At 48.3% G+C, this 26,271-nt stretch overlaps 1 protein-coding gene across 1 annotated transcript in view; it reads right to left on the bottom strand.

Annotated features, from left to right (window-relative positions):
• LOC144507631 (complement C3-like) overlaps positions 1-26,271 on the bottom strand; it is a 132,779-nt gene that overhangs the window by 78,493 nt on the left and 28,015 nt on the right. Inside the window, exons 8-15 of the mRNA XM_078234787.1 lie at positions 23,313-23,433; positions 18,175-18,290; positions 17,917-18,063; positions 11,651-11,863; positions 4,002-4,205; positions 2,992-3,156; positions 2,135-2,264; positions 1,247-1,318 (exon numbers count right to left, since the gene is read on the bottom strand). Of these exons, the coding sequence (XP_078090913.1) occupies positions 1,247-1,318; positions 2,135-2,264; positions 2,992-3,156; positions 4,002-4,205; positions 11,651-11,863; positions 17,917-18,063; positions 18,175-18,290; positions 23,313-23,433 (1,168 nt within the window). The remainder of the gene's footprint in view (positions 1-1,246; positions 1,319-2,134; positions 2,265-2,991; positions 3,157-4,001; positions 4,206-11,650; positions 11,864-17,916; positions 18,064-18,174; positions 18,291-23,312; positions 23,434-26,271) is intronic.

A 26,271-nucleotide genomic window follows, 5' to 3' on the forward strand; every position in this document is an offset into this window, starting at 1 on the left:
TTGATTTGATGGCAAACAACATGTTCAGTATTTCCCAATTAAAGTAATTAAATTCTTTAATCTATTGGTATACACCTCTGTTAATGAAGTTTCTAATTTTCTAAAAAAACGATTATGGTCTTTTGAGCTAGGTTTTCATTCTGGGACCTTCCTGTCCAGTAGTAAAGCCAACTGGGGTCATAACACCATCCACAGTGTATTTGTCACAATGAGATCAGTACATATCACCTGAACACTAGCGATGTAAACTAAGAGGAAACAAATTGTTGTCGGGCAATATCGGGGATCGTGTCTTTCATATGTCCATTCATATTTTATTTAATTTCAGTATAATACATGCAGGGCTACATAGGGCAAGCCCAGAGAGCCAGGCCTCACCAGAGGGAAGGGAAGGGTTAATGCAGACAGCTGGAGGCCTGCCCTGCCGACAGATAACGATTAACGCATGCTATCAACTTCTGATGTGCAGGAGTTCGTTCCGAACTATCAGGACAATGGGAGAATCGGCATTAAGATGGCCAGACTCCATATGGTCTAAGGAGGGTATAGTCTTCTGTAAAACATGATCATCTTAGCAGAGGGGGGGAGCGATTAACACATCGTTGCAAATCGGTTGAGCAAATACAACGCTTTGACATTACAATCGGGTAAATGGAACTGTCCAGAGAAATGATTAATGAAGTTGCACTGAACAATGCAGTCTGCATAGCGAGATTAGAAGAACCATCTTGTATCCAACTCAAGGAATTAACACGCTAATGCAAACCTTTGTGACTCAAAAAAGTATATTAACCTGTACCAATCTAACAGATGATGTGGAGATGCCGGCGTTGGACTGGGGTGAACACAGTAAGAAGTCTCACAACACCAGGTTAAAGTCCAACAGGTTTATTTGGTAGCAAATACCATAAGCTTTCGGAGCGCTGCTTAATGCCAATCTAACAGAGGCAGAGAAGGGCTCGCAGGAAACCTGAGATTTCAGGCTGGAGTCCAGCTCTCCCTCATGCATGTGGAATAAAAACACTTCTTGAAGTTCGACACGGTCTCCAAGGCTCAACTCATTTTATTTCCCTCCTACACAAATGCAATTTTGGACGGGGGTAACGACAGCCACCAGTTTTGCATTGCTGTATCTGAGTGACATCTTGCTTGGGCTAACATCATAGGTTGAATGAGCAACCGTCAAAAGAACCCTTACAAATGGGACATGTTGCCATATGCTATTTCTTAAATCGGAAACACATACGTTTAGTTGGCACGATTCCCACCAGTCTCGTAGAACGTCGTTTCCGTTTCATTGGCTGTTGGCACTCCAGCTCTGCAATCGATATTTGAAATAGAGACACGTTACATTTTTTCCAACCCTGCGGTTTCAAACATTCTCGGTGCACAGTATGGATTTTACATAACCCCACCTATTTACCCCGTTAATCCCTCCAACCTACGCATCCCGGGACACTAAGGGACAATTTAGCATGGCCAATCCACCTAACCCGCATATCTTTGGAGTGTGGGAGGAAACCGGAGCACCCGGAGGAAACCCACGCAGACATGGGGAGAATGTGCAAACTCCGCACAGACAATACAGTCACCTGAGGCCGGAATTGAACCTTGATCCCTGGCACTGTGAGGCAGCATTGCTAACCACTGTGCCACCATTCCAGCCTTGGCAGCATCTTCTACTTTACGAAAGACGGATGTAAAGTGCTGATTTAATGTCTCAACATGTTCCCTGCCTCTATGTGAAAATTCTGTTTCATCATAGAATCCCTACAGTGTAGGAGGCGGCCATTTGGCCCATCGGGCCTGCACCGACAACAATCCCACGCAGGTCCTATCCCCATATCCCCACATACTTACAGTTCTAATCCCCCTGACACTAAGAGGCAATCTAGTATGGCCAATCAACCTAACCCGCACATCTTTGGACTGTGGGAGGAAACTGGAGCACCTGGAGGAAACCCACGCAGACACGGGGAGAACGTGCAGACTCCGCACGGACGGTGACCCAAGCTAGGAATCAAACCCGGGTCCCTGGCGTGGTGAGGCAGCAGTGCTAACCACTGTGTCACCCATATAGTCCCGAATCGACTCCATTCCTCTTTTAACCACTGGTTTGCAATTTACACAGCACCTGTCCTTATCGGAGTTTTAATGTCGGTGCTTGTCACAAATGTTAGTCCCGCATCTGAGAAAACGCCAAACACATCTTTGCCACCTCCAGGCGCGCAGGCAATGTCATTCTTCTCCACCACGTCCCAGATCTACAGAGGATGCACATAAAGTGGTGCATGAGGTAACCAACTTGATAAAGTGATGCCATAGCAACCTCAATTTCTCCCCGGTTGGTAGGTTTGTAGAAGAGCAGAAATGCCGTCAGCCAATGAATGTGCGAATTTGAAGGTGGCCGCCTCATCTTTCCTGCAAACAGGTCCTTCCCAAGGCTCCACTGGCTCAAACAACGGTTCTGGAATTCTCCCAGTTCCACACCCGCCCGACACTTCAACAGAAAGTCATAAAATTCTGCCCTCGTTCTCTAGTTCCCTCCTGCAACTCCCTATCCTTGGCCAGCTCTCCAAACTACCTGTGTGCACATCTGGACATTTTTTGCAATTTTATTTGTTCCAATAAATGTGTTCTTATAAAACAATTAGCCAATAAAGCATCACGCAAATGAGTTGCGTTTTTGTCCATCATTAACCCAGTTTACTTTAAGTTTGCTTATTGGTGTCACAAATAGGCTTACGTTAACACTGCAATGTGAAAATCCCCTAGTCGCCACACTCCGGCGCCTGTTCGGGTGACACTGAGGGAGAATTTAGCACGGCCAATGCACCCTAACCAGCACGTCTTTCAGACTGTGAGAGGAAACTGGAGCACCCGGAGGAAACCCACGCAGACACGGGGAGAACGTGCAGATTCCGCACAGACATTAACTATCAACAGTAATTTCTCACTCTAAATGCTGGGAAAACAATGGGAATTACTCGCCTTGTTCTGCGTTAATTTATTTTTCTTGTTCAATACGAACACCGCTTTATCCAACGCGACAAGGCCAACCGTCGCCCCAGGATCTCCCGTCAGCTTCAGTATAAACCTCTGGCCAGGTTGGTAAATTTTATTGTCACCGCTTGGATTTGCAGCAGACACTTTCAGCTGTGGAGAAAAGTACATTAGTCGGAAACAGTCACAAAGACTGAATTGCTTTTCAACAGCGCAACACATCATTGCTGACTGCTGTAAAGTTCGATTTGTAATTCTAAAATTTCTTGTCAATGTGTAAGTTTTTCAATTGGGCGGCATGGTGGCACAGTGGTTAGCACTGCTGCCTCACAGTGCCAGGGGCCAGAGTGCTGGCTTGGATCACCGTCTGTGCAGAGTTGGCATGTTCTAGCTAGGGGTAAATGCATGGGGTTACGGGGATGGGTCCTGGGTGAGATTATGGTCGGTGCAGACTCGATGGGCCAAATGGTCTGCTTCTGCACTGTTCATAGAAATCATAGAAATCATAGAAACCCTACAGTACAGAAAGAGGCCATTCGGCCCATCGAGTCTGCACCGACCACAATCCCACCCAGGCCCTACCCCCATATCCCTACATATTTTACCCACTAATCCCTCTAATCTATGCATCCCAGGACACTAAGGGGCAATTTTAGCATAGCCAAATCAACCTAACCCGCACATCTTTGGACTGTGGGAGGAAACCGGAGCTCCCGGAGGAAACCCACGCAGACACGAGGAGAATGTGCAAACTCCACACAGACTGTGACCCAAGCCGGGAGTCGAACCCAGGTCCCTGGAGCTGTGAAGCAGCAGTGCTAACCACTGTGCTACCGTGCCACCCCTAACCACTGTGCTACCGTGCCGCCTGTTGGGATTCTTTGAAATGCACGGGGATAGGGCCTGGGTGGGATTGTGGTCGCTGCAGACCCGATGGGGCGAACGGCCTCCTTCAGCACTGTATAATACTACGATTCATACAAAACAGAACAACTTACGGTTTCCACACAGGTGTCTTTTACATCGGCCCATATGGAATCGGCAACCATTTCCATTTCCGATCCTTTTCTCAAATAGTAATAAACCACCAGTCTGAAGGATGGTATTAGATCCGGGGTGATTGGAATGAGCATTTTTGTCATGAGTTGGTCAATCCACTTCTCCTGTCGTCCAACTGAGACTATCTTCCCTTTGCTTATCAGCTGATAATTCAAAAAATGAAAAAATATATTAAGGAATAAAAGTTGGCATAGCAGAATAAAAATGTTTGAAAATCTAAGAACTTAATTAGCAAGCCATGTTGCAGCTTTATGGAACCTTCGTTAGGCCTCACTTGGAATATAGTGTTCAATTCTGGTTGCCACACTACCAGAAGGATGTGGTGGCTTTAGAGAGGGTACAGAAAAGATTTACCAGGATGTTGCCTGGTATGGAGGGCATTAGCTTTGAGGAGAGGTTGGAGGAGCTTGGTTTGTTCTCACTGGAGCGACGGAGGTTGAGGGGTGACCTGATAGAAGTCTACAAGATTATGAGGGGCATGGACAGAGTGGATAGTCAGAAGCTTTTTCCCAGGGTGGAAGAGTCAATTACTAGGGGGCACAGGTTTAAGGTGTGATGCGCGACTCAAACACGAGGCCTGAAGCTCGGTAAATGAAAGGCTTTTATTTACTGTAATGAAGCAGCCAGTAATTATATACACTATCCCAGACTGAAGGGGTCCCGGCCAGAGCAGGGACTCTTATACCTCTCCCAGGAGGCGGAGCCCGACTGGGATGTGCCACAACACTACAGTACAAAGGTGTAACAACCCCACCCTAACCCCAACAGCAACAATAGCACAACCCAACAGTAACATATGTACATCCTTGTAGTACTGGCCAGCCCCTGGCTCAGTACTATCCAGTGGGAACCAACGATGGTTCACCACATTCACCCCTCCTTTGAAAACAAAGGCCGGCGGGGTACAAAAAAACAGAATAAAGTGTCAGCAGTCTATAAGTTCAGACGGTCAGGGGGACTGCACCGTCGTTGTGACCTCCTCAATACCGGCGGTGACACCGGAGTAGGCACTAGCGGTGGCGTTCTCCTCAAGGCGGCGTCCAGCTGTTCTTCCACGGACTCACAGGCCGGTTGACCCTGAGGTGACGGTAGTCCATGGGATCCTGACACGCCCTGCAGTGGCGACCATCTTCTGGGCTCAGGCAAGCTGTACATGGGAGTAAAATGGTTAAGCAATGGTCCCGATGCTGCCTGCGCCGTGTCCGGGGAAGAAACAAGAGTTAAAGGGTTTGTAACAGGGGGTATGGGAGCGACAGGGGTTGCTACGTCCCCTGCTGGTGCCAGGTCTCCGATCGAGACCGTATCCTCTCGCCCGTCATGTTATGCCACATAGGCAATATGAGGGTTGGCGTGGAGGAGATGGACCTGTTCGACCAACGGGTCGGACTTGCGGGCCCTTACATGTTGCCGTAGGAGGACGGGTCCTGAGTACGTCAACCAAGACGGTAATGAGGTCACCGAGGAAGACTTCCGAGGGAATGAGAACATCCTCTCGTGGGGAGTAGCATTGGTTGCCGTACACAGGAGGGAGCGAATAGAATGGAGCGCATCAGGGAGCACCTCTTGCCAACGGGAGACTGGAAGACCTTTTGACTTCAACGCCAGTAAGACAGCCTTCCAGACAGTAGCATCCTCACGTTCCACCTGTCCGTTACCCTTAGGGTTGTAGCTCGTGGTCCTACTAGATGCAATCCCGTATGAGAGCAGGAATTGCCTCAAGTCATCGCTCATGAACGACGAGCCCCTGTCGCTATGGATGTAGCCGGGGTACCCGAACAGGGTAAAGAGATCACGGAATGCCTTGATAACCGTGGCAGCGGATGTATCAGAGCAGGGGACAACAAAAGGGAACCGAGAGTACTCGTCAATGATATTGAGGAAGTACACATTCCGATCTGTTGAGGGAAGGGGGCCCTTAAAATCGACACTCAGTCTCTCGAAGGGACGAGTGGCCTTAACTAAATGTGCCCGGTCAGGTCGGTAAAAGTGCGGTTTACATTCCGCGCAAACCCGACAGCTCCTTATTACTGACCTGACGTCCTCCACCGAGTAAGGCAGGTTGCTGGCTTTTACAAAGTGGTAGAGCCGAGTGACCCCAGGATGGCATAGGTCATTATGGAGGGCCTGCAAACGGTCCTTCTGTATACTAGCGCATGTTCTACGCGAGAGGGCATCCGAGGGCTCATTGAGTTTCCCTGGACGGTACATGATGTCGTAGTTATAGGTGGAGAGTTCAATTCTCCACCGCAAGATCTTGTCATTCTTGATCTTGCCCCTCTGCGTGTTGTTAAACATGAACGCCACGGACCGCTGGTCCGTGATCAGGGTGAACCGTTTTCCCGCCAAGTAATGGCGCCAGTGCCTGACGGCCTCCACAACGGCCTGGGCCTCCTTTTCCACTGCTGAATGCCGAATTTTGGGGCCTTGGAGGGTGCGGGAAAAAAATGCGACGGGCCTGCCCGCCTGGTTAAGTGTGGCGGCCAAGGCGAAATCAGATGCATCACTCTCCACCTGAAAGGGGATGGACTCGTCTACAGCGTGCATCATAGCTTTCGCGATGTCGGCTTTCAATTTATCGAAGGCCAATCGGGCCTCTGGCGTTAAGGGAAAAGTCGTGGACTTAATGAGCGGATGGGCTTTGTCCGCGTAGTTGGGAACCCACTGCGCATAATAAGAGAAGAAGCCTAAGCATCTTCTCAGTGCTTTTGCACTAGCAGGCAAGGGAAGTTCAGAAAGGGGGCGCATACGGTCTGGATCAGGGCCAATGACCCCGTTTTCCACCACGTATCCTAGGATGGCTAAACGGCGCGTACGAAACACACACTTCTCCCTGTTGTAGGTCAAGTTCAGGCGAGATGCAGTGCGTAGGAAGTTCAGGAGATTCATGTCGTGGTCCTGCTGGTCATGGCCGCAGATGGTGACATTATCCAGGTACGGGAAGGTAGCCCGCAGCCCGTTCTGGTCCACCATTCGGTCCATAGCACGCTGGAAGACCGAGACCCCATTGGTGACACCAAAGGGAACCCTGAGAAAGTGATACAAGCGACCATCCGCCTCAAAAGCCGTGTACTGTCGGTCCTCTGGGCGAATGGGCAGTTGGTGGTAGGCAGACTTGAGGTCTATGGTGGAGAACACCCGGTACTGCGCAATCTGATTGACCATATCAGATATGCGCGGGAGAGGATACGCATCCAGCTGCGTATATCGGTTAATGGTCTGACTGTAGTCAATGACCATCCGGGGTTTGTTCCCGCTCTTGACCACCACGACCTGCGCCCTCCACGGACTAGCGCTGGGTTGTATGATCCTTTCTTTGAGGAGCCGCTGAACCTCAGATCCAATGAAGATCCGATCCCCAGCGCTGTAACGCCTACTTTTAGTCGCGATGGGCTTGCAGCCTGGCACAAGATTCTGGAACAAGGAGGGTGTGGTGATCTTCAGCGTCGAGAGGCTGCAGGCGGGGCGCGTTGGGCAATTTGGAGGCTGCTGCTGTTTTCCCACTGCCAGTGAAGGGAGTGGCCCACCGTACTGTAGGATTACACTCCTCAAGTGGACCATGAAGTTTCGTCCGAGAAGTATTGGCGCACAAAGATACAGCAACACGAGGAGCTTGAAACGCTCGTAAACTGTGCCTTGCACCTTCGAGGTTACCACGCAACTCCCTAGCACGGCAACAGACCGGGACCTTGATGCCATAGAGATTGTCTGTTTGGCAGGTTGAATCTGGAGTCCACACCGCTTCACAGTGTCTGGGTGGATAAAGCTCTCAGTGCTCCTGCTGTCAAACAGACAATAAATCACGTGGTCATTTCCATGGATATTCATCATAGATTTGTCAAGTCTATGAGCCTTGGCCTGGTCCAGGATGATCGATGCCACCGTTGGTTCATGAGCGCCACTGCAGGCAGCTGAAATCGATGAGGAGGACCCCTGCTGGTCGTTCGTGGTCAGTGTCGACCAACATGGCCGCTCCCATGAGTCGCACGTGGGTGAGGGCGCCAAACTCAGCGACCCCTGGTGGTCACACTCCTCCGACTCCGTCGACCGTAATGGCGTCGTCCTGGCCTCGCACGTGGACGAACCCCGCGATGACTTCGACGGCGAAGACCCGAGCTCTGAAGAATCGCAGGCCGCACTGCCGTTCCTGGGTTTAGATCGGCACACTTTTGAATAGTGCCCTTTTTTACCGCATGCGGTGCACAACACAGCATTAGCGGGACACCGTTGCCGAGTATGCTTCGCTCCCCCACAGAAATAGCACCGCGGGCCGCCCAGGGCTGCTGCCGTCGTCTGGCCCGAGTGTGAGCACGCCATTACACAGCATTTCGAACCCGAGGGACGAGGAGGGATTGGCGACTGCTCCTGCCACGTTGTCTCCATATGGTCCTCCGGATATAATACTAAGCTTTTGGAGGCCGTCTCGAGCATCTCTGCTAGCTCGATGGCCTGGGTAAGATCAAGGTTACCCTTCTCCAACAGTTTAAGTCGAATGTACGAAGGTCCGACCCCCGCCACAAACGCATCTCGGGCGAGGTCATTCATGCACTGCTCAGCCGACACAGCTTTGCAGTTACAGCCCCTGGCTAGCTGTAGGAGCTCGTTCGCATATTCCTCCATCGTTTCGCCAGACTGCCGTCGTCGAGTGGCTAGGAGGTAACGAGCGTGTATCTCATTGGGTGGTTTGATATAGCGCTTCTTCAGAAGCTCGAGGGCCTTCGTATAATCGGTGGCCGCACGGATCGCGAGGTAGACAGTGTCGCTTACCCTCGCATGGAGGACCCGGAGTCTGTCATCATCTGTGGTGACCGCTGCGGAGGCTGCCAGGTCGTCTTCGAAACACTTCAGCCAGTGGTCGAAGGTGTTAGAAGCGCTCACCGCACGTGGATCTAGTGTAAGGCGTTCCGGCTTCAGAATTTGCTCCATACTCTCTTTTTTTTTCTTCGACGAGAGTTTAACGACAGTAAATAATATTGATGCGCTACTCAAACACGAGGCCTGAAGCTCGGTAAATGAAAGGCTTTTATTTACTATAATGAAGCAGCCAGTACTTATATACACTATCCCAGACTGAAGGGGTCCCGGCCAGAGCAGGGACTCTTATACCTCTCCCAGGAGGCGGAGCCCGACTGGGATGTGCCACAACACTACAGTACAAAGGTGTAACAACCCCACCCTAACCCCAACAGCAACAATAGCACAACCCAACAGTAACATATGTACATCCATGTAGTACTGGCCAGCCCCTAGCTCAGTACTATCCAGTTGGAACCAACGATGGTTCACCACAAGGTGCGAGGGGGAAGGTTTCAAGGAGATGTACAAGGCAAGTTTTTTACACAGAGGTTGGTGGGTTCCTGGAACCCGCTGCCGGGGGAGGTAGTGGAAGCAGATACAATAGTGACTTTTAAGGGGGTATCTTGCCAAATACATGAATAGGATGGGAATAGAGGGATATGGTCCCTGGAAGGGTAGGGGGCTTTAGTTCAGTCGGGCAGCATGGTCGGTGCAGGCTTGGAGGCCTGAAGGGCCTGTTCCTGTGCTGTAATTTTCTTTGTTCTTTGTATAAGAACATAAGAATTAGGAGCAGGAGTAGACCATCTGGCCCCTCGAGCCTGCTCCGCCATTCAATAAGATCATGGCTGATCTTTTCGTGGACTCAGCTCCACTTACCCGCCCGCTCACCAGTAAGGACATATATCTGGGGATATATATGTGGGGGTACTGGGGAAGGACCTTTGGTTGATTTAAATGCTCTCAACATGGAAAGTAACTGAGAAAGTGAACAAGACTCTTACAGGAAACACCCTGTCTGTGGAGTGTGTTCTTGAGGATATCCCTCCTTAGGAAAGAATTTAATGGACAAAATCAGAATAAGGTCATTCCGGAAAGAAGTTAAGAAACCTTCCTCACAAAAAGGTCAGTGGATGAATGGCACAAGTTCCCGTGAAAAGCAGTAGGTGCCAGCCCAATTAATCATTTCAAATTTGAGAACGATATCTTGTTTTCAAGCCAAAGGTACTAAGGCCTATAGGGGGCCAAGGTTTGAAAGTGAAGTGAGGGTACAGGTCAGCAGTGATCCCATTGAATGGCTGAACATGCTCTTGTGGTTATGTTGGCACGTGCTCAGCTGAACCAAAAATGGTAACTGGGGTTCTGTCGCTTGCGTATGAAATGGGAGGTCTCATGCTCGCAGTCTGGCTCTCTGCAGCCTGATCACAGAATCCCTACAGTGCAGAAGAGGCCATTCGGCCTATCGAGTTTGCACCGATTCTCTGACAGAGCATTTCACCCAAGTCCTTTACCCCGCCCTATCCCTACAACCCCACACATTTCCCATGGCTAATCCATACAACCTACACATCCTGGGACATGAAGGTACAATTTGACCATGATCCAATCCACCTAACCTGCACATCTTTGGACACTAAGGGGCAGGTTAGCTTGGCCAATCCACCTAACCTGCACATCTTTGGACACTAAGGGGCAATTTAGCACGGCCAATCCACCTAACCCGCACATCTTTGGACAATTTAGCATGGCCAATCCGCCTAACCTGCACATCTTTGGACACTAAGGGGCAATTTAGCATGGCCAATCCACCTAATCTGCACATCTTTGGACACTAAGGGGCAATTTGGTACGGCCAATCTACCTAATCTGCACATCCTTGGAGTGTGGGAGGAAACCGGAGCACCCGGAGGAAACCCACACAGACACAAGGAGAACGTGCCAACTCCGCACAGACAGTGACCCAAGCAGAGAATCGAACCCGGGTCCCTGGCGCTGTGATTCAGCGGTGCTAAGCACTGTGCTGCCCGGAGCAGTCGGAGCAGACTGCAATAAATACCTGTGTTCCCTGACGCCTGTCTGTGGAGTGAGTTCTTGAGGATAGTAGCTGCCAATCAGACCAGTCAGTCATTCTGCACTGTTTCCCAGGCTGCTATACCCGCTTTATTGCTGAGGTACAAGCTCAAATATGGAGAACATCACTGCTTTAGAAACCATTCCCCGTGCTTCAAATTAGAAATTTCACAAGCTTCGACATTCCAGGAACTTTTTTTTCCCCAAAATCAGTCTTTTCAACTTCCCTCAAAGAATTCCTTTCATAAAATCTGTGAGAAATGTACATAACCAAATGGATGGAATGACTTTAATGTACAGAACCACTTCTCACTCCACAGTTGATTATTGTTTTTAACTGAGGACTTACATATTTATAAATGTCAGAATAAGCTTACGTTTTTAAAGTTTAAGTTTTAAGCTTTTTATTAGTGCCACAAGTAGGCTAACATTAACACTGCAATGAAGTTGCTGTGAAAATCCCCCAGTCGCCACACTCCGGCGCCTGTTCGGGTACACTGAGGGAGAATTTAGCACGGCCAATGCACCCTAACCAGCACGTCTTTCGGACTGTGGGAGGAAACCGGAGCACCCGGAGGAAACCCACGCAGACACTGGGGAGAATGTGCAAACTCCGCGCAGACAGTGTCCCAAGCCGGGAATCGAACCCGGGTCCCTGGCAGCTGTGAGGCAGCAGTGCTAACCACTGTGCCTACAATGTTGCAAGAATGGGAAACAGAGAACATACCATGTAGGTAAAGTACTTTATCTGATTCTGGATTGCTGCATTGTTGTTGCTGCAAATGAGATAAACTACGAAATGATTTCCTGGAATTAGTTCTGTTGGTTGGCTGTGAATGTGCAAGTAATTCTTTGAGCCATTTTGCGTCCTATAAGGTTCCGCCACCATGTTCGCAGAGGCCTGCCAAGAGTAAGGAGTGTTGGCAGCATTTGCTTCAACCTATAGATGGGAAAAAGGACAAGGAAGTTAAACTGAGACCATTGAGTAAATCCCATAGAATCCCTACAGTGCAGAAGGAGGCCATTTGGCCCATCAAGTCTGCTCCGACCACAATCCTACACAGGCCCTATTCCCGTAACCCCACATATTTACCCTGCTAATCCCCCTGACACTAGGGCCAATTAGCATGGCCAATCCACCTAACTCGCACATCTTTGGAGCGTGGGAGGGAACCGGAGCACCCGGAGGAAACCCACGCAGACACGGGGAGAACGTGCAAACTCCGCACAGACAGTGACCCAAACCGGGAATCGAACCCAGGTCTCTGGCGCTGTGAGGCAGCAGTGCCAACCACTGTGCCAATTTTACACAGTCTTTATAAAACAACACTACTTTAGAAGTCAATTAGTTGAACTAAACATAAGAGTGAGGAGCAAAAGTATTTCAGGCCTGCTCTGCCAGTTAATAAGATCATGACTGATCTGATAGTCAACTCAAATCTGCATCCCACGAACCCCCGATAACCTTTCACCCCCTTGCTTAGCAAGGATCTATAAATCTCTGCCTTAAAAATATTCAAAGTGTCGGCCTTTTGAGGAATAAAGTTCCAGAGACTCACCATTCTCTGAATGAAAACATTTAACCTCATCTCTGTCTCAAATGAGTGATCCCTTATTTTTAAAATAGTGACCCCTAGTTCTAGATTCTCCCACAAGTGGAAGCATCCTCTCCACATCCACCCTGTCAAGACGCCTTAGGATCTTAATGGTTTCAATAAAGTCGCTTCTTACCCTAAACTCCAGGGTATATCCATCTGTCCAATCTTTCATAAGTTCATAAGATACAGGAGCAGAATTAGGCCATTCGGCCCATCGAGTCCGCTTCGCCATTCGATCATGGCTGATATGCTCCTCATCCCCATTTTCCTGCCTTCTCCCCATAACCCTTCAACCCATTACCAATTAAAAATCTGTCTAACTCCTCCTTAAATTTACCCACTGTCCCAGCATCCACCGCACTTTGGGGTAGCGAATTCCACAGATTCACAACCCTTTGGGAGAAGTAGTTTCTCCTCAGCTCTGTTTTAAATTTGTTGCCCCTTATCCTAAGACTATGGTCTCTCGTCCTAGAATGCCCCACAAGAGGAAGTATCCGCTCCACATCTACTTTATCCATACCTTTTATCATCTTGTATACCTCAATTTGATCTCCTCTCATTCTTCTAAATTCCAGAGAGTATCGGCCTAAACTGTTCAATCTCTCTTCATACGACAAACCCCTCGTCTCTGGAATCAATCTAGTGAACCTCGTCCAACTGAGACTATCTTCCCTTTGCTTATCAGCTGATAATTCGAAAAATATAAAAAAATATATTAAGGAATAAAAGTTGGCATAACAGAATAAAAATGTTTGAAGATCTAAGAACATAGTTGGCAAGCCATGTTGCAGCTTTATGGAACCTTTGTTAGGCCACACTTGGAATATATGGTTCAATTCTGGTGGCCACACTACCAGAAGGATGTGGAGACTTTAGAGAGGGTACAGAAAAGACTCACCAGGATGTTGCCTGGTATGGAGGGCATTAGCTATGAGAAGAGGGTGGAGAAACCTGGTTCATTCTCACTGGAACGACGGAGGTTGAGGGGTGACCTGATAAAAGTCTACAAGATTATGAGGGGCATGGACAGAGTGGATAGTCAGAAGCTTTTTCCCAGGGTGGAAGAGTCAATTACTAGGGGGCATAGGTTTAAGGTGCGAGGGGCAAGGTTTAAAGGAGATGTACGAAGCAGATTTTTTACACAGAGGGTGGTGGGTGCCTGGCACTCGATGCCAGGGGAGGTAGTGGAAGCGGATACGGTAGTGACTTTTAAGGGGCATCTTGACAAATACATGAATAGGATGTGAATAGAGGGATATGGTCCCCGGAAGGGTAGGGGGTTTTAGTTCAGTTGGGCGGCATGGTCAGTGCAGGCTTGGAGAATGGAAGGGCCTGTTCCTGTGCTGTAGTTTTCTTTGCACTTTGTTCTAACATTTTCCCTACAACAGTTGTTGGCCTGTAGTTTCCCGTTATCTGTCTCCTAAACCTCTTGAATAACGGAGTTATATTTGCTACCTTCCAATCGAATGGGGCCTTCCCTGAATCTAGGGAGTTTTGAAAAATGATAACCATGCATCAACTATCCCACGAGACAATTCTATTAAGACCCTAGTGTGAGGTCTACTCTAATAAGTCCTCGGAGGCGGAAGTCACTTTACCAGAATTCCTTTATTTACGAGATCCAACAACACGATACAGAGTGCTCCCAGCATGCAGTCTGGATCCGGAGTGCCAGAGGAACTGACATTCCTGGTGTGCCAGAGGAACTGACACTCCTGGTGTGCCAGAGGAACTGACACTCCTGGTGTGCCAGAGGAACTGGCATTCCTGTTTAAGCATGGGGCTCCCTGATTGGACCATCAATTTGGCCCTTAATCCAGGAGTTCATATTCAAGCAGGCCAAGCTCACTTGCCTGATTAAAATTACTAGGTCCGGATTTTTGACTGATGCAAAATATCTATTCAATCCACCTGCCATCTGCTTGTTTTCTATTATCAGTTCTCCAGATTCACTTAGAACAAAAAGAACAAAGAAAAGTACAGCACAGGAACAGGCCCTTCGGCCCTCTGAGCCCGCGCCGATCATGATGCCCCAACTAAACTGAAAGAAAAACCTTCTGCCCTTACTCGGTCCGTATCTGTAATAAGTCCTCAGAGGCAGAAGTCCCTTCAACAAAATCCCTTTATTTCCAAGTCTGACTACAGCGTACAGAGTACTTTCAGTCAGCAGTCTACACTCGGAGTGCCAGAGGAACTGACGCGCCTGGTTCAATACAAAGCAAGAGGCTCCCTGATTGGCCCATCAATTTGGCCCTTAATCAGGAATCGATATTCTAACAGGCCAATTGCCTGATTAAAGTCATTACATTATCAATAAAAGGCTTCCCCACCAAGAAAAATAATTATCCCCTCACCTTGACTCCTTAATGTCACGTCACGTTGGCGAGGTTGACAACAGGTATTGAAAAATGTAAATCAGTCGAGAGGAAATTGTTGGGGATAGAACGGCAAGTATAACCCCCGGGGTGGGGGGAGAGGGATTTGCTCAGGCAATGCCCTGGCACTGCCCACTGGCACGGCCCCAGAGTACCAGAAGGTCAGGAGAGAAAACTCGGCTGTGCAGTTGCAGAGCTACACGACGGTTTTCCTACCTCACTTGGGCGGAGTGCAAAATTCCACCCGGAATTTTCCACCTTTTCAGCAGAGTGGTACAGAGTGGGCGGAAAAACAGCTTGGAGGCTGTCAGCCCTGCCATTCAGCTGAAGGGGGTGGGGGGGGGGGGGGGGGGGGGGGGGGATCGACGACACAACGTTGACAGAGTGGGATCAACCAACACCAACTTAGGCCGGAATTTTACCGGCACGCCCGCCCCGATTCCGGAGGCGGGCTCGGCTCGGAGAACAGCAGTCTCCGTTGGCTTCGGGTGGGATCGTACGAACCTCGGGCGGACATGCCAGTAAAATTCCGCCATTTGTCTTTAAGGAATTGGGCTCCCGATACAAAAGACTTTAAAAAATAGAACTCTCCCACAAGCTCCCCATCCCACACGCCAATGGAACACCCACCCAACACTTGCCCCTGGCACTGTACACGGGCATTGACCCTCTCCCCACCAAGTGATGGAAGTCCCCTGATGGGTCCTGCTCAACAGGTGCACCACGCTGGGAGACATCTTGTAATTCTGTAACCGCAGGGGGCAGTGGGGGGGATGTAAATTTATGGCAATGGGCTTTCCTACATTGAACATCAGGATTCCCGTTACATCACTGGCAGGGAGCGCAGGGATAATCACATCATGCCTTTACGCCGACTTGGAACATGATTTGAGCCACCCATCAGATTATCCGTTGCCAATCTCGGGCACGATGAAAATGATAGTGGAAAATCCCCCCTCCCCATAGCCTGAGACCCACTCCTCTCTCCCTCAGCCTGAATCATAGAATCCCTACAGTGCAAAAAAAGGCCATTCGGCCCATCGAGTCTGCACCGACAACAATCCCACCCAGGCCCTATCCCCGTAACCCCACACATATTTACCCTGCTAATTTACCCTGACACTGCTGCCTCACAGCGCCAGGGACCCGGGTTCAATTCCAGCCTCGGGCCACTGTCTGTGTGGAGTTTGCACATTCTTCCCGTGTCTGCATGGGTTTCCACCGGGTGCTCCGGTTTCCTCCCACAGTCCAAAGATGTGCGGGTTAGCTTGATTGACCATGCTAAATTGCCCCTTAGTGTCCAAAGATGTGTGGGTTAGGAGGGTTAGTGGGATAAATACTTGGGGTTACGGGGAACAGGTGTGGGCGCAATTTCCCCTTCGTGTCATGCGGATTACGTGGGGTTACAAGGATAGGGCTTCGGTGGGGTTGTTGTCCGTGCAGACTTGATGGGCCGAATGGCCTCCTTCTGCACTGTAGGGATTCTATTCTATTCTAATCTATGAACTAAGGGGCAATTGAGAATGGCCAATCAACCTAATGCAGATATCTTTGGAGTACGGGAGGAAACCTGAATGTAAAGTTGAATAATATTATGTTCGCTGCTATAGAACCATAGAACCATAGAAAATTACAGCTCAGAAACAGGCCTTTTGGCCCTTCTTGTCTGTGCCGAACCATTTTATGCCTAGTCCCACTGACCTGCACTTGGACCATATCCCTCCACACCCCTCTCATCCATGAACCCGTCCAAGTTTTTCTTGGGGCATCTTGACTATGAGATCATTAATTACTCCTATCTCATTGCACACTACTAGATCTGGTATCACCTGCTCTGAAGATTGGCTCAAGGACATGCTACTCTAAGAAACAAAGACATACAAGGCTACCTTTGCTGGTTTCAATTTTCCACTCTTTATGTAAATTAAAATCTTCCATGATTACTGCCTTGTCTTTCTGACGAGCTTGGATTCCTCCTTCCTTTATGCTCCACCTGACCATATGGTTAATATTCAGGGATCTGTGTACAACACCCACAAGGGACTTCTTGCCTTTACCATTTCTCATCTCCATACAAACCATTTCCACATCATAGCTCCTGAACTTAAACCATCCCTCTCTATTTAGCTAATACCATCATTAACTAACAGAGCCACCCTCCACCTTTTCCCCAATTCCTTTCTAAATATCCTGTACCCTTCAATATTCAGGTTCCAGTTCATGTCCTCCTGTAGCTACGTCTCTGCAATGGCTATAACATTATGCTTATTTAATTCTATGTGCACTCAGTTCACACACCTGCCCTATCCCCGTAATCATGCAGATTTACAATGACTTATCCACCTGCACATCTTTAGACATTGAGGCAATTTAGCATGGCCAATCCACCTAAACTGCAAATCTTTGGACACTAAGAGGCAATTTACCATGGCCAACCCACCGGAACTGCACATCTTTGGACACTAAGGCACAATTTAGCATGACCAATCCACCTAACCTGCACATCTTTGGATACTAAAGGGCAATTTACCATGGCCAATCTACCTAACCTGCACAACTTTGGACACTCAGGGGCAATTTGCCATGGCCAACCCACCTAAACTGCACATCTTTGGACACTAAAGGGCAATTTAATATGGCCAACCCACCTAAGCTGCGCATCGTTGGACACTAAGGGACAATTTAGCATGGCCAATCCATCGAACCTGAACATCTTTGGACACTAAGGGACAGTTTATCATGGCCAATCCACCTAACCTGCACGTCCTTTGAGTGTGGGAGGAAAATGGAGCACCCGGAGGAAACCCACGCAGACACGGGGAGAACGTGCAAACTCCACACAAAGAGTCCCCCAAGGTCGGAATTGAACCCGGGGCCCTGGTGCTGTGAGGCAGCAGTGCCACCATGCTGCCATGGGTGGATAAATTGGTTAGCTCTTTCAAAGAACTGGTACAAGCGAGATGAGCTCAAAGCCTCTCCTGTGCTGGTTTATTCTACGAATCTATATTAAACATGCTCACATTTACTGGGAGCTCAGCTCGATGCCCGCCTGTATTGATTGTCAGCCTGGCGATACCGTCAGCTTGTGTGCTTGATTTGTCCTCTCCATAATTGGCTGTCACAGGGACTCCACTGGCTGGTGAACCATCGGGATTCGTCACAAAAACCTCAGGTAAGAGGGAACAGAAAAAAAAGAACAATCTTCATCCCATTCCTCACACAGCAAAGATACACAGTGAAGGAGAAGATGGAAAGGAAAAGCAAAGAGGTATTTGTACCATTAAATCAAATGGCATTCCAGGTTTGTAATACTTGGAGGTCTTTGTGAATAATATGGTGTATGGCAAGGTGACTATCTTTATTCCCGCTTTCTCTGTCACTACCATGTCACTACCTGTATCATAAAACGACAAATCGGAAAGAAAGGAAATTCTATTAGACACTTTACAAAATTCCAGAAGTGAAATATTTCTGCCCTGTGGGCTGACTAAAATGTAACACAAGTGCGGAACATCACTGATGTGCTGTTTCCCACAGAAAAGTGCAACAAGATAATGTGGAGCGGCACGGTAGCACAGTGGTTAGCACTGCTGCTTCACAGCACCAGGGAACCAGGTTCGGTTCCCGGCTTGGGTCATTGTCTGTGTGGAGTTTGCACATTCTCCCTGTGTCTCTGCCTGGGTTTCCTCCGGGTGCTCCGGTTTTCTCCCGCAGTCTGAAAGATGTGCTGGTTAAGGTGCACTGACCCGAACAGGCGCCAGACTGTGGCAACTCGGGGAATTTCACAGTAACTTCATTGCAGTGTTAATGTGAGACTTACTTGTGACTAATAAATAAACTTACTTTACTTTGATGTCCCAGGTATATTAGGGGTTGTGGGTTTTAAACAAAAAGAAACAGACATGGTTTGCACACGGAGATTCAAACTAACAGCAACAGATCTTGGAGATCTTGCCTGTCCAGACAACAAACTGAAGCTAAGACTGTGCAACACCCTAATGACATCGCTATCAAATCTTGTGACTAGCGCTTAAAAACAATCATGCAACTAATTAAACATATAACAGAATAAAATTCACAACCCGATCTAAATTACTAATTCCAGAAATAAAATATTTCTGCCCAGGCTCACTGAAATATAACAAAAAGTGCAGAGAAAGGATTAATAATCACATTGATTTAAGAATCACAAAGTTCGAAGCTGCTAACTGCAGTCACACCGGGAAAACACTGAGAAAATCACAGGTCGTGATTAAAGCAGACCCAGATCAGAGTCAAGGACCATATAAGTCCATCACAAGGGAGGCCTCAGTCACACAGCATATACCCAAGACCTCCACTGAATTATGCACCACTGCAACTTGTCCGTGTATACTCTAACAAGAGACAATGGACACAGTAAGAAGTCTCACAACACCAGGTTAAAGTCTAACAGATTTATTTGGAATCACGAGCTTTCGGAGCACTGCTCCTTCATCAGGTGAGTGGAGAGTTGGTTTCACAAACACAGCATATATAGACAATAAGACAATTGCAAGATAATAGATAGAATGCGAGTCTTCTCAGGTACAGACAGTGCGTGTAGAGAGAGGGATAATCACAGGTTAAAGAGGTGTGGATTGTCTCAAGTCTCTGTGAAGATCCCCTAGTCGCCACACTCCGGCGCCTGTTCGGGTACACTGAGGGAGAATTTAGCACGGCCAATGCTCCCTGAACAGCCCGTCTTTCGGACCATGGGAGGAAACTGGGGCGCCCGGAGGAAGCCCACGCAGACACGGGGAGAATGTGCAAACTCCCACACAGACAGTGACCCAAACCGGGAATGAAACCCTGGTCCCTGTGAGGCAGCAGTGCTAACCACTGTACTACTGGTCCCTTTGCTTTCCCATTTAAATAATACTTTGTTTTTCTATTCTTTCTGGCAAAACAGTCAAGTTCACATAATCCTCCATCTGCCAAATTTTTGCCCACTCACTGACCCTGTCTACGTCCCTTTGCAGGCTGTTTGGGTGGAATTTTACCAGCACGCCTGTCCAGGGCTCGTACGGTCCTGCCCAAGGCCAACGGAGAATGCCGTTCTCCGAGCCTCGCCTTGTCCCCGTAATCGCGGTGGGCGTGCCGGAAAAACTCCGGCCTTTGTGCCTTTACAGCTGAATATCCTACCTTACACAACGAAAACAGAAAATGCTGGAAAATCTCAGCAGGTCTGACAGCATCTGTGGAGAGAGAATAGAGCCAATGTTTCGAGTCTGGATGACCCTTCGACAAAGGTTTTGGCCTCGACTACATTCTGTGGTAGCGAATTCAACAGATTCTGAACCCCTCTGGATGAAGAAATTTCTCCTCACCTCAGTTCTAAAAAGGTTTACCCCTTATCCTCAAACTATGACCCCTAGTTCTGGGCTCCCCCACCATCGGGAACATTCTTTCCGAATCTACCCTCTCTAATCCTGTTAGAATTTTATAAGTTTCTATGAGATCCCCTCTCACTCTTCGAAACTCCAGTGAATATAATCCTAACCAACTTAATCTCTCCTCATCTGGCAGACCTGCCATCCCAGGAATCACCCTGGTAAACCTTCGCTGCACTCCCTCTATAACAAGGACATCCTTCCTCAGATAAGGACACCAAAACTGCACACAATACTCCAGGTGTGGCCTCACCAACACCCAGTACAATTGCAGCAAAACATCCCTACCCCTATCCTCAAATCCTCTCGCTATGAAGGCCAACATACCATTTGCCTTCTTTGCTGCCTGCTGTACCTGCGCGCTTACTTTCAGCGACTGATGCACAAGGAATCCAAGGTCTCGCTGAGTATCCACCTCTCTCAATTTACACCCATTCAAATCATAATCTGCCTTCCTATTATTGTCACCAAAGTGAATAACCTCACATTTACCCACATTATCGTGCATCTGCATTCCATAGTCCCACTCACTCAGCAGTCTTATCCCGAGGCAGAACCATTTTCCTCATCCTATCTATTCCAACCGTTTGCACATGGACCCTGACAACTCTTCCCTTCCAGTTCCTCTCCAGACCCAAGCAGATCATAGAAACCTATGGGACCCAGGGACCCGGGTTCGATTCCCGGCTCGGGTCACTGTCTCTGTGGAGTTTGCACGTTCTCCTCGTGTCTGCGTGGGTTTCCTCCGGGTGCTCCGGTTTCCTCCCACAGTCCAAAGATGTGCGGGTTAGGTTGATTGGCCGTGCTAAAATTGCCCCTTAGTGTCCTGAGATGCGTAGATTAGAGGGATTAGCGGGTAAGTATGTAGGGATGTGGGGGTACGGCTTGGGTGGGATTGTGGTCGGTGCAGACTCGATGGGCCAGATGGCCTCTTTCTGCACTGTAGGGTTTCTATGATTTCTATGATTTCTTAATTCTCGTACCTGCCTCAGTGGCAGTCATCCAAATCTCTCCCAGACAATGGGCCAAATATGAAGGATCTGGCTTAAGCAGTGTAACTGCCTCCTGGATAAAGTGAGGACCTTGAGGACTTTACATGTTTCATTGAGGTATTACCTCTCTGGCTTCTAAACTCCACGGAATATAAATCTAACCACGCTATGGCAGCACGGCACAGTGGTTAGCACTGCTGCCTCACAGCGCCAGGAACCCGGGTTCAATTCCAGCGTCGGGTCACTGTCTGTGTGGAGTTTGCACATTCTCCCCGTGTCTGCGTGGGTTTCCTTCGGGTGCTCTGGTTTCCTCCCACAGTCCAAAGACGTGCTGGTTAAGTGCATTGGCCATGCGAAATTCTCCCTCAGTGTTACCCGAACAAGCGCCGGAGTGTGGCGACTAGGGGATTTTCACAGTAACTTCATTGCAGTGTTAATGTAAGCCTACTTGTGACACCAATAAATAAACTTTAACTTTAAACTACTCAACTTCCTCCCACAGAGCAGTCCCTTGAGGGTATGATTGCTGTTGCAGGTGGGGCCTGAACCAGGTGAATTGGATCTTCAACTGATGTAAAAGAGCTTTTTGCACAGAATTTAACCAGAATTTGTAGATATGATTGCACAAGCGAAAATAGTATTCGCTGAAAGGGATTGTTCCTTGCGGGGAAATTGAGTAGTTTAGTTTCATATTCCCGAGAGTTTAAAAGCCTGAGAGGTGATGGGCTGGATCTTACGGCCTCACTCGTCCCAAATCCCACCCGATGTCAACAGACCTTTCCATGCCCCGCCCCTCACCCGTTCTGATCCCTCTGGCAGGTGGGACGGTAGAATCCTGGCCAATATCTCACCAAAACCATCACCCCTTGACTTTCAATGATGTAACCATCACTGAATCCCCCACTGCCAATATCCTTGGGGTTACCATTGACCAGAAACTCAACTGGACTCACCACATAAACACAGTGGCTACAAGAGCAGGTCAGAGGCTGGGAATACTGCGGTGAGTAACTCACCTCCTGACTCCCCAAAGCCTGTCCACCATCTACAAGGAACAAGTCAGGAGTGTGATGGAATAGTCCCCACTTGCCTGGATGGGAGCAGTTCCAACAACACTCAAGAAGCTCAACACCATCCAGGCCAAAACAGCCCTGCTTGATTGGCACCCCATCCACAAACATTCACTCCCTCCACCACCGACGCTCAGTAGCCGCAGTGTGTACTATCTACAAGATGCACAGCAGAAATTCACCAAAGATCCTTAGACAGCACCTTCCAAACCCACAACCACTTCCATCTAGAAGGACAAGAGCCGCAGATACATGGGAACACCACCACCTGCAAGTTCCCCTCCAAGCCACTCACCATCCTGACTTGAAAATATATCACCGTTCTTTCGCAGTCGCTGGGTCAAAATCCTGGAATTCCCTCCCTAACGGCATTGTGGGTCAACCCACAGCTCGTAGACTGCAGCGATTCAAGAAGGCAGCTCACCACCACCTTCTCAAGGGGCAAATAGGGATGGGCAATAAACGCTGGCCCAGCCAGCGACGCCCATGTCCCACGAATGAATAAAAAAGAAACATAAAATCCTCAAGGGGCTCAGCTGGGTAGATAATGAGGATGCATTCTCCCCAAATGTGTCCAGAACCCGGCGTCACAATCTCATTTAGCACTCAGATGAGGAAAAATTACTTCTCTCAAAGGGATTTGTGAAGCTTTGGCATTCTCTACCTCAGAGAATCATGGATTTTTCAGCTGTTAGGCATATTCAATAAAGTCATCGATAGATTTTTGGACACTAATGTCTGAATACAGGGTGGAGTTGGTGATAGTGGAACCGACTCCATGGGCGAAATGGCCTCCTCCAACTCCTTCATTCTGTTGCCACAAAAGTAAACAATTGAACCAGACATAAAGGGATTAATTCCATATGAAGAGAAATAGCAAAGAAATAAATCAATGTTTCATACATTGCTCTTTAATCGTAACAAAATCAAGGTACTTACGCACCTGCATGTGTTAGAACACTGGCAGTAATATAGATTGAACAGTCTAGAGGTACATTAAGTTCTGGAAAGATGGTTTTCAAAGCTTCACTCGTCAGGGAAACATCTGCGTGTCCATTTATAATCTGAAATTAAACCGTTTAGAGCAAGAAAGAGTCTTACAATTAGCCACAGGGTGTTTATCCAGCAGTAAGGATACTCCAGTAGCAAGCAATAAACGAGCTAACTTCACAAAATAAAGGTTCAATAAAGAAACTTCATACCCGCTGCTGCCACCCAGGCCACAAATTCTCCCCACAATCCCCATCTGCTTTCTATTTCTACCGGGTCAGCTGGTCAGCTGACCAACACATCATTTTGTCATTGGTTACATGGTCCACTGGGTCAGCTGGTCAACTGACCCTCACAGCATGTTAGGATCTTCGGAACGTAGGAATTGGGAGCAGAAACGCAGTCCTTCGAGCCTGCTCCGCCATTCAATCAGATCATGGCTGATCTCTCCATGGTCTCAAATCCACCTCCCCACCTGTTCCCCATCTCCCTTTATTCCTTTTTTTTATCAGAAATATATCTATCTCCCTCCGTTTAATGATTCAGACTCCACCGCGCGATGGGGCAGCGAGTTCCACAAGTTCATCATCCTTTGCGAGAAGTAGTTCCTCCTCATCCCAGTGTCAAATCTACTGCCTCTCATCCTATACCTGTGACCTCTTGTTCTAGATTGCTCTGTAAGGGAAAACATTTGGTCTATATTTACTTTATCAATCCCTTTTAAAATTTTATATACCTCGATCAGATCCCCTCTCCTCCATCTAAACTCCAGCGAGTACAAACCCAAACTGTTTAATCTCTCCTCATACGTCAACCCTTTCATCCCCGGAATCAATCTGGTGAACCTCCTCTGAACTGCCTCCAATGCCGCAACATCCTTCCTCAAATAAGGAGACCAAAACTGGACACAATACTCCAGATGTGGCCTCACATTGATTAATGTTACCTTTGGTTACATTATAATACAGGACGCTAATTTGAATAAATTATTTAGTGTTTTCCGTTGTTTTATTTATTCATGGGACATGGGCGTCGCTGGCTGGGCCAGCATTTATTGCTCATCCCTAGTTGCCCGAGGGCAGTTGAGAGTCAACCACATTGCTGTGGATCTGGAGTCACATGTAGGCCAGACCAGGTAAGGACGGCAGATTTCCTTCCCTAAAGGACATTAGTGACCCAGATGTCAATATCGGGGCCATTCTCCCATGCCATTCACCCCAGCCAATTCATGATGGGCTGTTGAATCAGGCCTGAGGGCTAAAACGGGATCCTCACAAATTCGGAAAATCCTTTGTTATTGTTCGTCTATCAGACTTTTGAATGGACTTACCGCATAAAGAACAAAGAACAAAGAAAATTACAGCACAGAAACAGGCCCTTCGGCTCTCCAAGCCTGCACTGACCATGCTGCCTGACTTAACTAAAACCCCCTACCCTTCCAGGGACCGTATCCCTCTATTCCCATCCTATTCATGTATTTGTGCAGATGCCCCTTAAAACTCACTATCGTGTCTGCTTCCACTATCTCCCCCGGCAGCGAGTTCCAGGCACCCACCACCCTCTGTGTAAAGAACTTGTCTCCTTTAAACCTTGCTCCTCGCACATCAAGCCAATGCCCCCAATAACTGACCCTTCCACCCTGGGAAAAAGCTTCTGACTATCCACTCTGTCCATGCCCCTCATAATCTTATAGACTTCTATCAGGTCACCTCTCAACCTCCGTCGTTCCAGTGAGAGCAAACCAAGTTTCTCCAACCTCCAACAATATATTAAGCTGATCTTTCTCTACACCCTATCTGTAACTGTAACACTACGTTCTGCACTCTCTCCTTTCCTTCTTCTCTATGTACTCTATGAACGGTATGCTTTGTCTGTGTAGCGCACAAGAAACAATGCTTTTCACTGTATCCCAATACATGGGACAATAATAAATCAAATCAAATAAAGGGGGAGAAGGAAGAAGTACAGACCTGTAAATTTGATGTTAGTAGTCTAAAAGATGTGAGAGTCTTAAAGTTAAAGTTTATTTATGAGTCACTAGGGCTTACATTCACGTTGCAATGAAGTTACTGTGAAAATCCCCTTGTCGCCACACTCCAGCACCTGTTCAGGTACTCCGAGGGACAACTTAGCACGGCCAATGCACCCTAACCAGCATATCTTTCAGACTGTGGGAGGAAACCGGAGCACCCGGAGGAAACTCACGCAGACACGGGGAGAACGTGCAGACTCCACACAGGCAGTGACCCAAGCCGGGAATCGAACCCGGGTCCCTGGCGCTGTGAGGCAGCAGTGCTAACCACTGTGCCACCGTGCCACCTCTATTATAAAGGATGTGATAACTGGAAATTTAGAAAATGAGAGTAAAAATCAGCAGAATCAGCATGGAATTATGAAAGGGAAATCATGTTTGACAAGCTTAGAGTTTTTGAGGATGTTACTTGAAGCAGAGATTAAGAAGAAATGGTGGATGTGATATATTTGGAACTTCACAAAGGTTTTGGTAAGATTCTGCACAGGGCAGGAAGACTGAGATGTGGAGAAATTTTGTCACTCAGAGGAAGTGAATCTTTACAATTCTCTGCCCCCGAGAGCTGTGGGAGCTCAATATTGAGCCTATATAAGACAGTAATCACTGGCGGCACAGTGGCACAGCAGTTAGCACTGCTGCCTAACAGCACCAGGGTTCCAGGTTCAACTCCGGCCTCGAGTCACTGTCTGTGTGGAGTTTGCACATTTTCCCCGTGTCTGCGTGGGTTTCCTCCGGATGCTCCGGTTTCCTCCCACAGTCCAAAGATGTGCGGGTTAGGTTGATTGACCACGCTAAATTGTCCCTCAGTGTCAGGGGGATTAGCAGGGTAAAATGCGGAGGGTTGTGAGAATAGGGCCTGGGTGGGATTGTGGCCGGTGCA

Source organism: Mustelus asterias, chromosome 19 (genome assembly GCF_964213995.1).
Source record: "Mustelus asterias chromosome 19, sMusAst1.hap1.1, whole genome shotgun sequence".
NCBI lineage: Eukaryota > Metazoa > Chordata > Chondrichthyes > Carcharhiniformes > Triakidae > Mustelus > Mustelus asterias.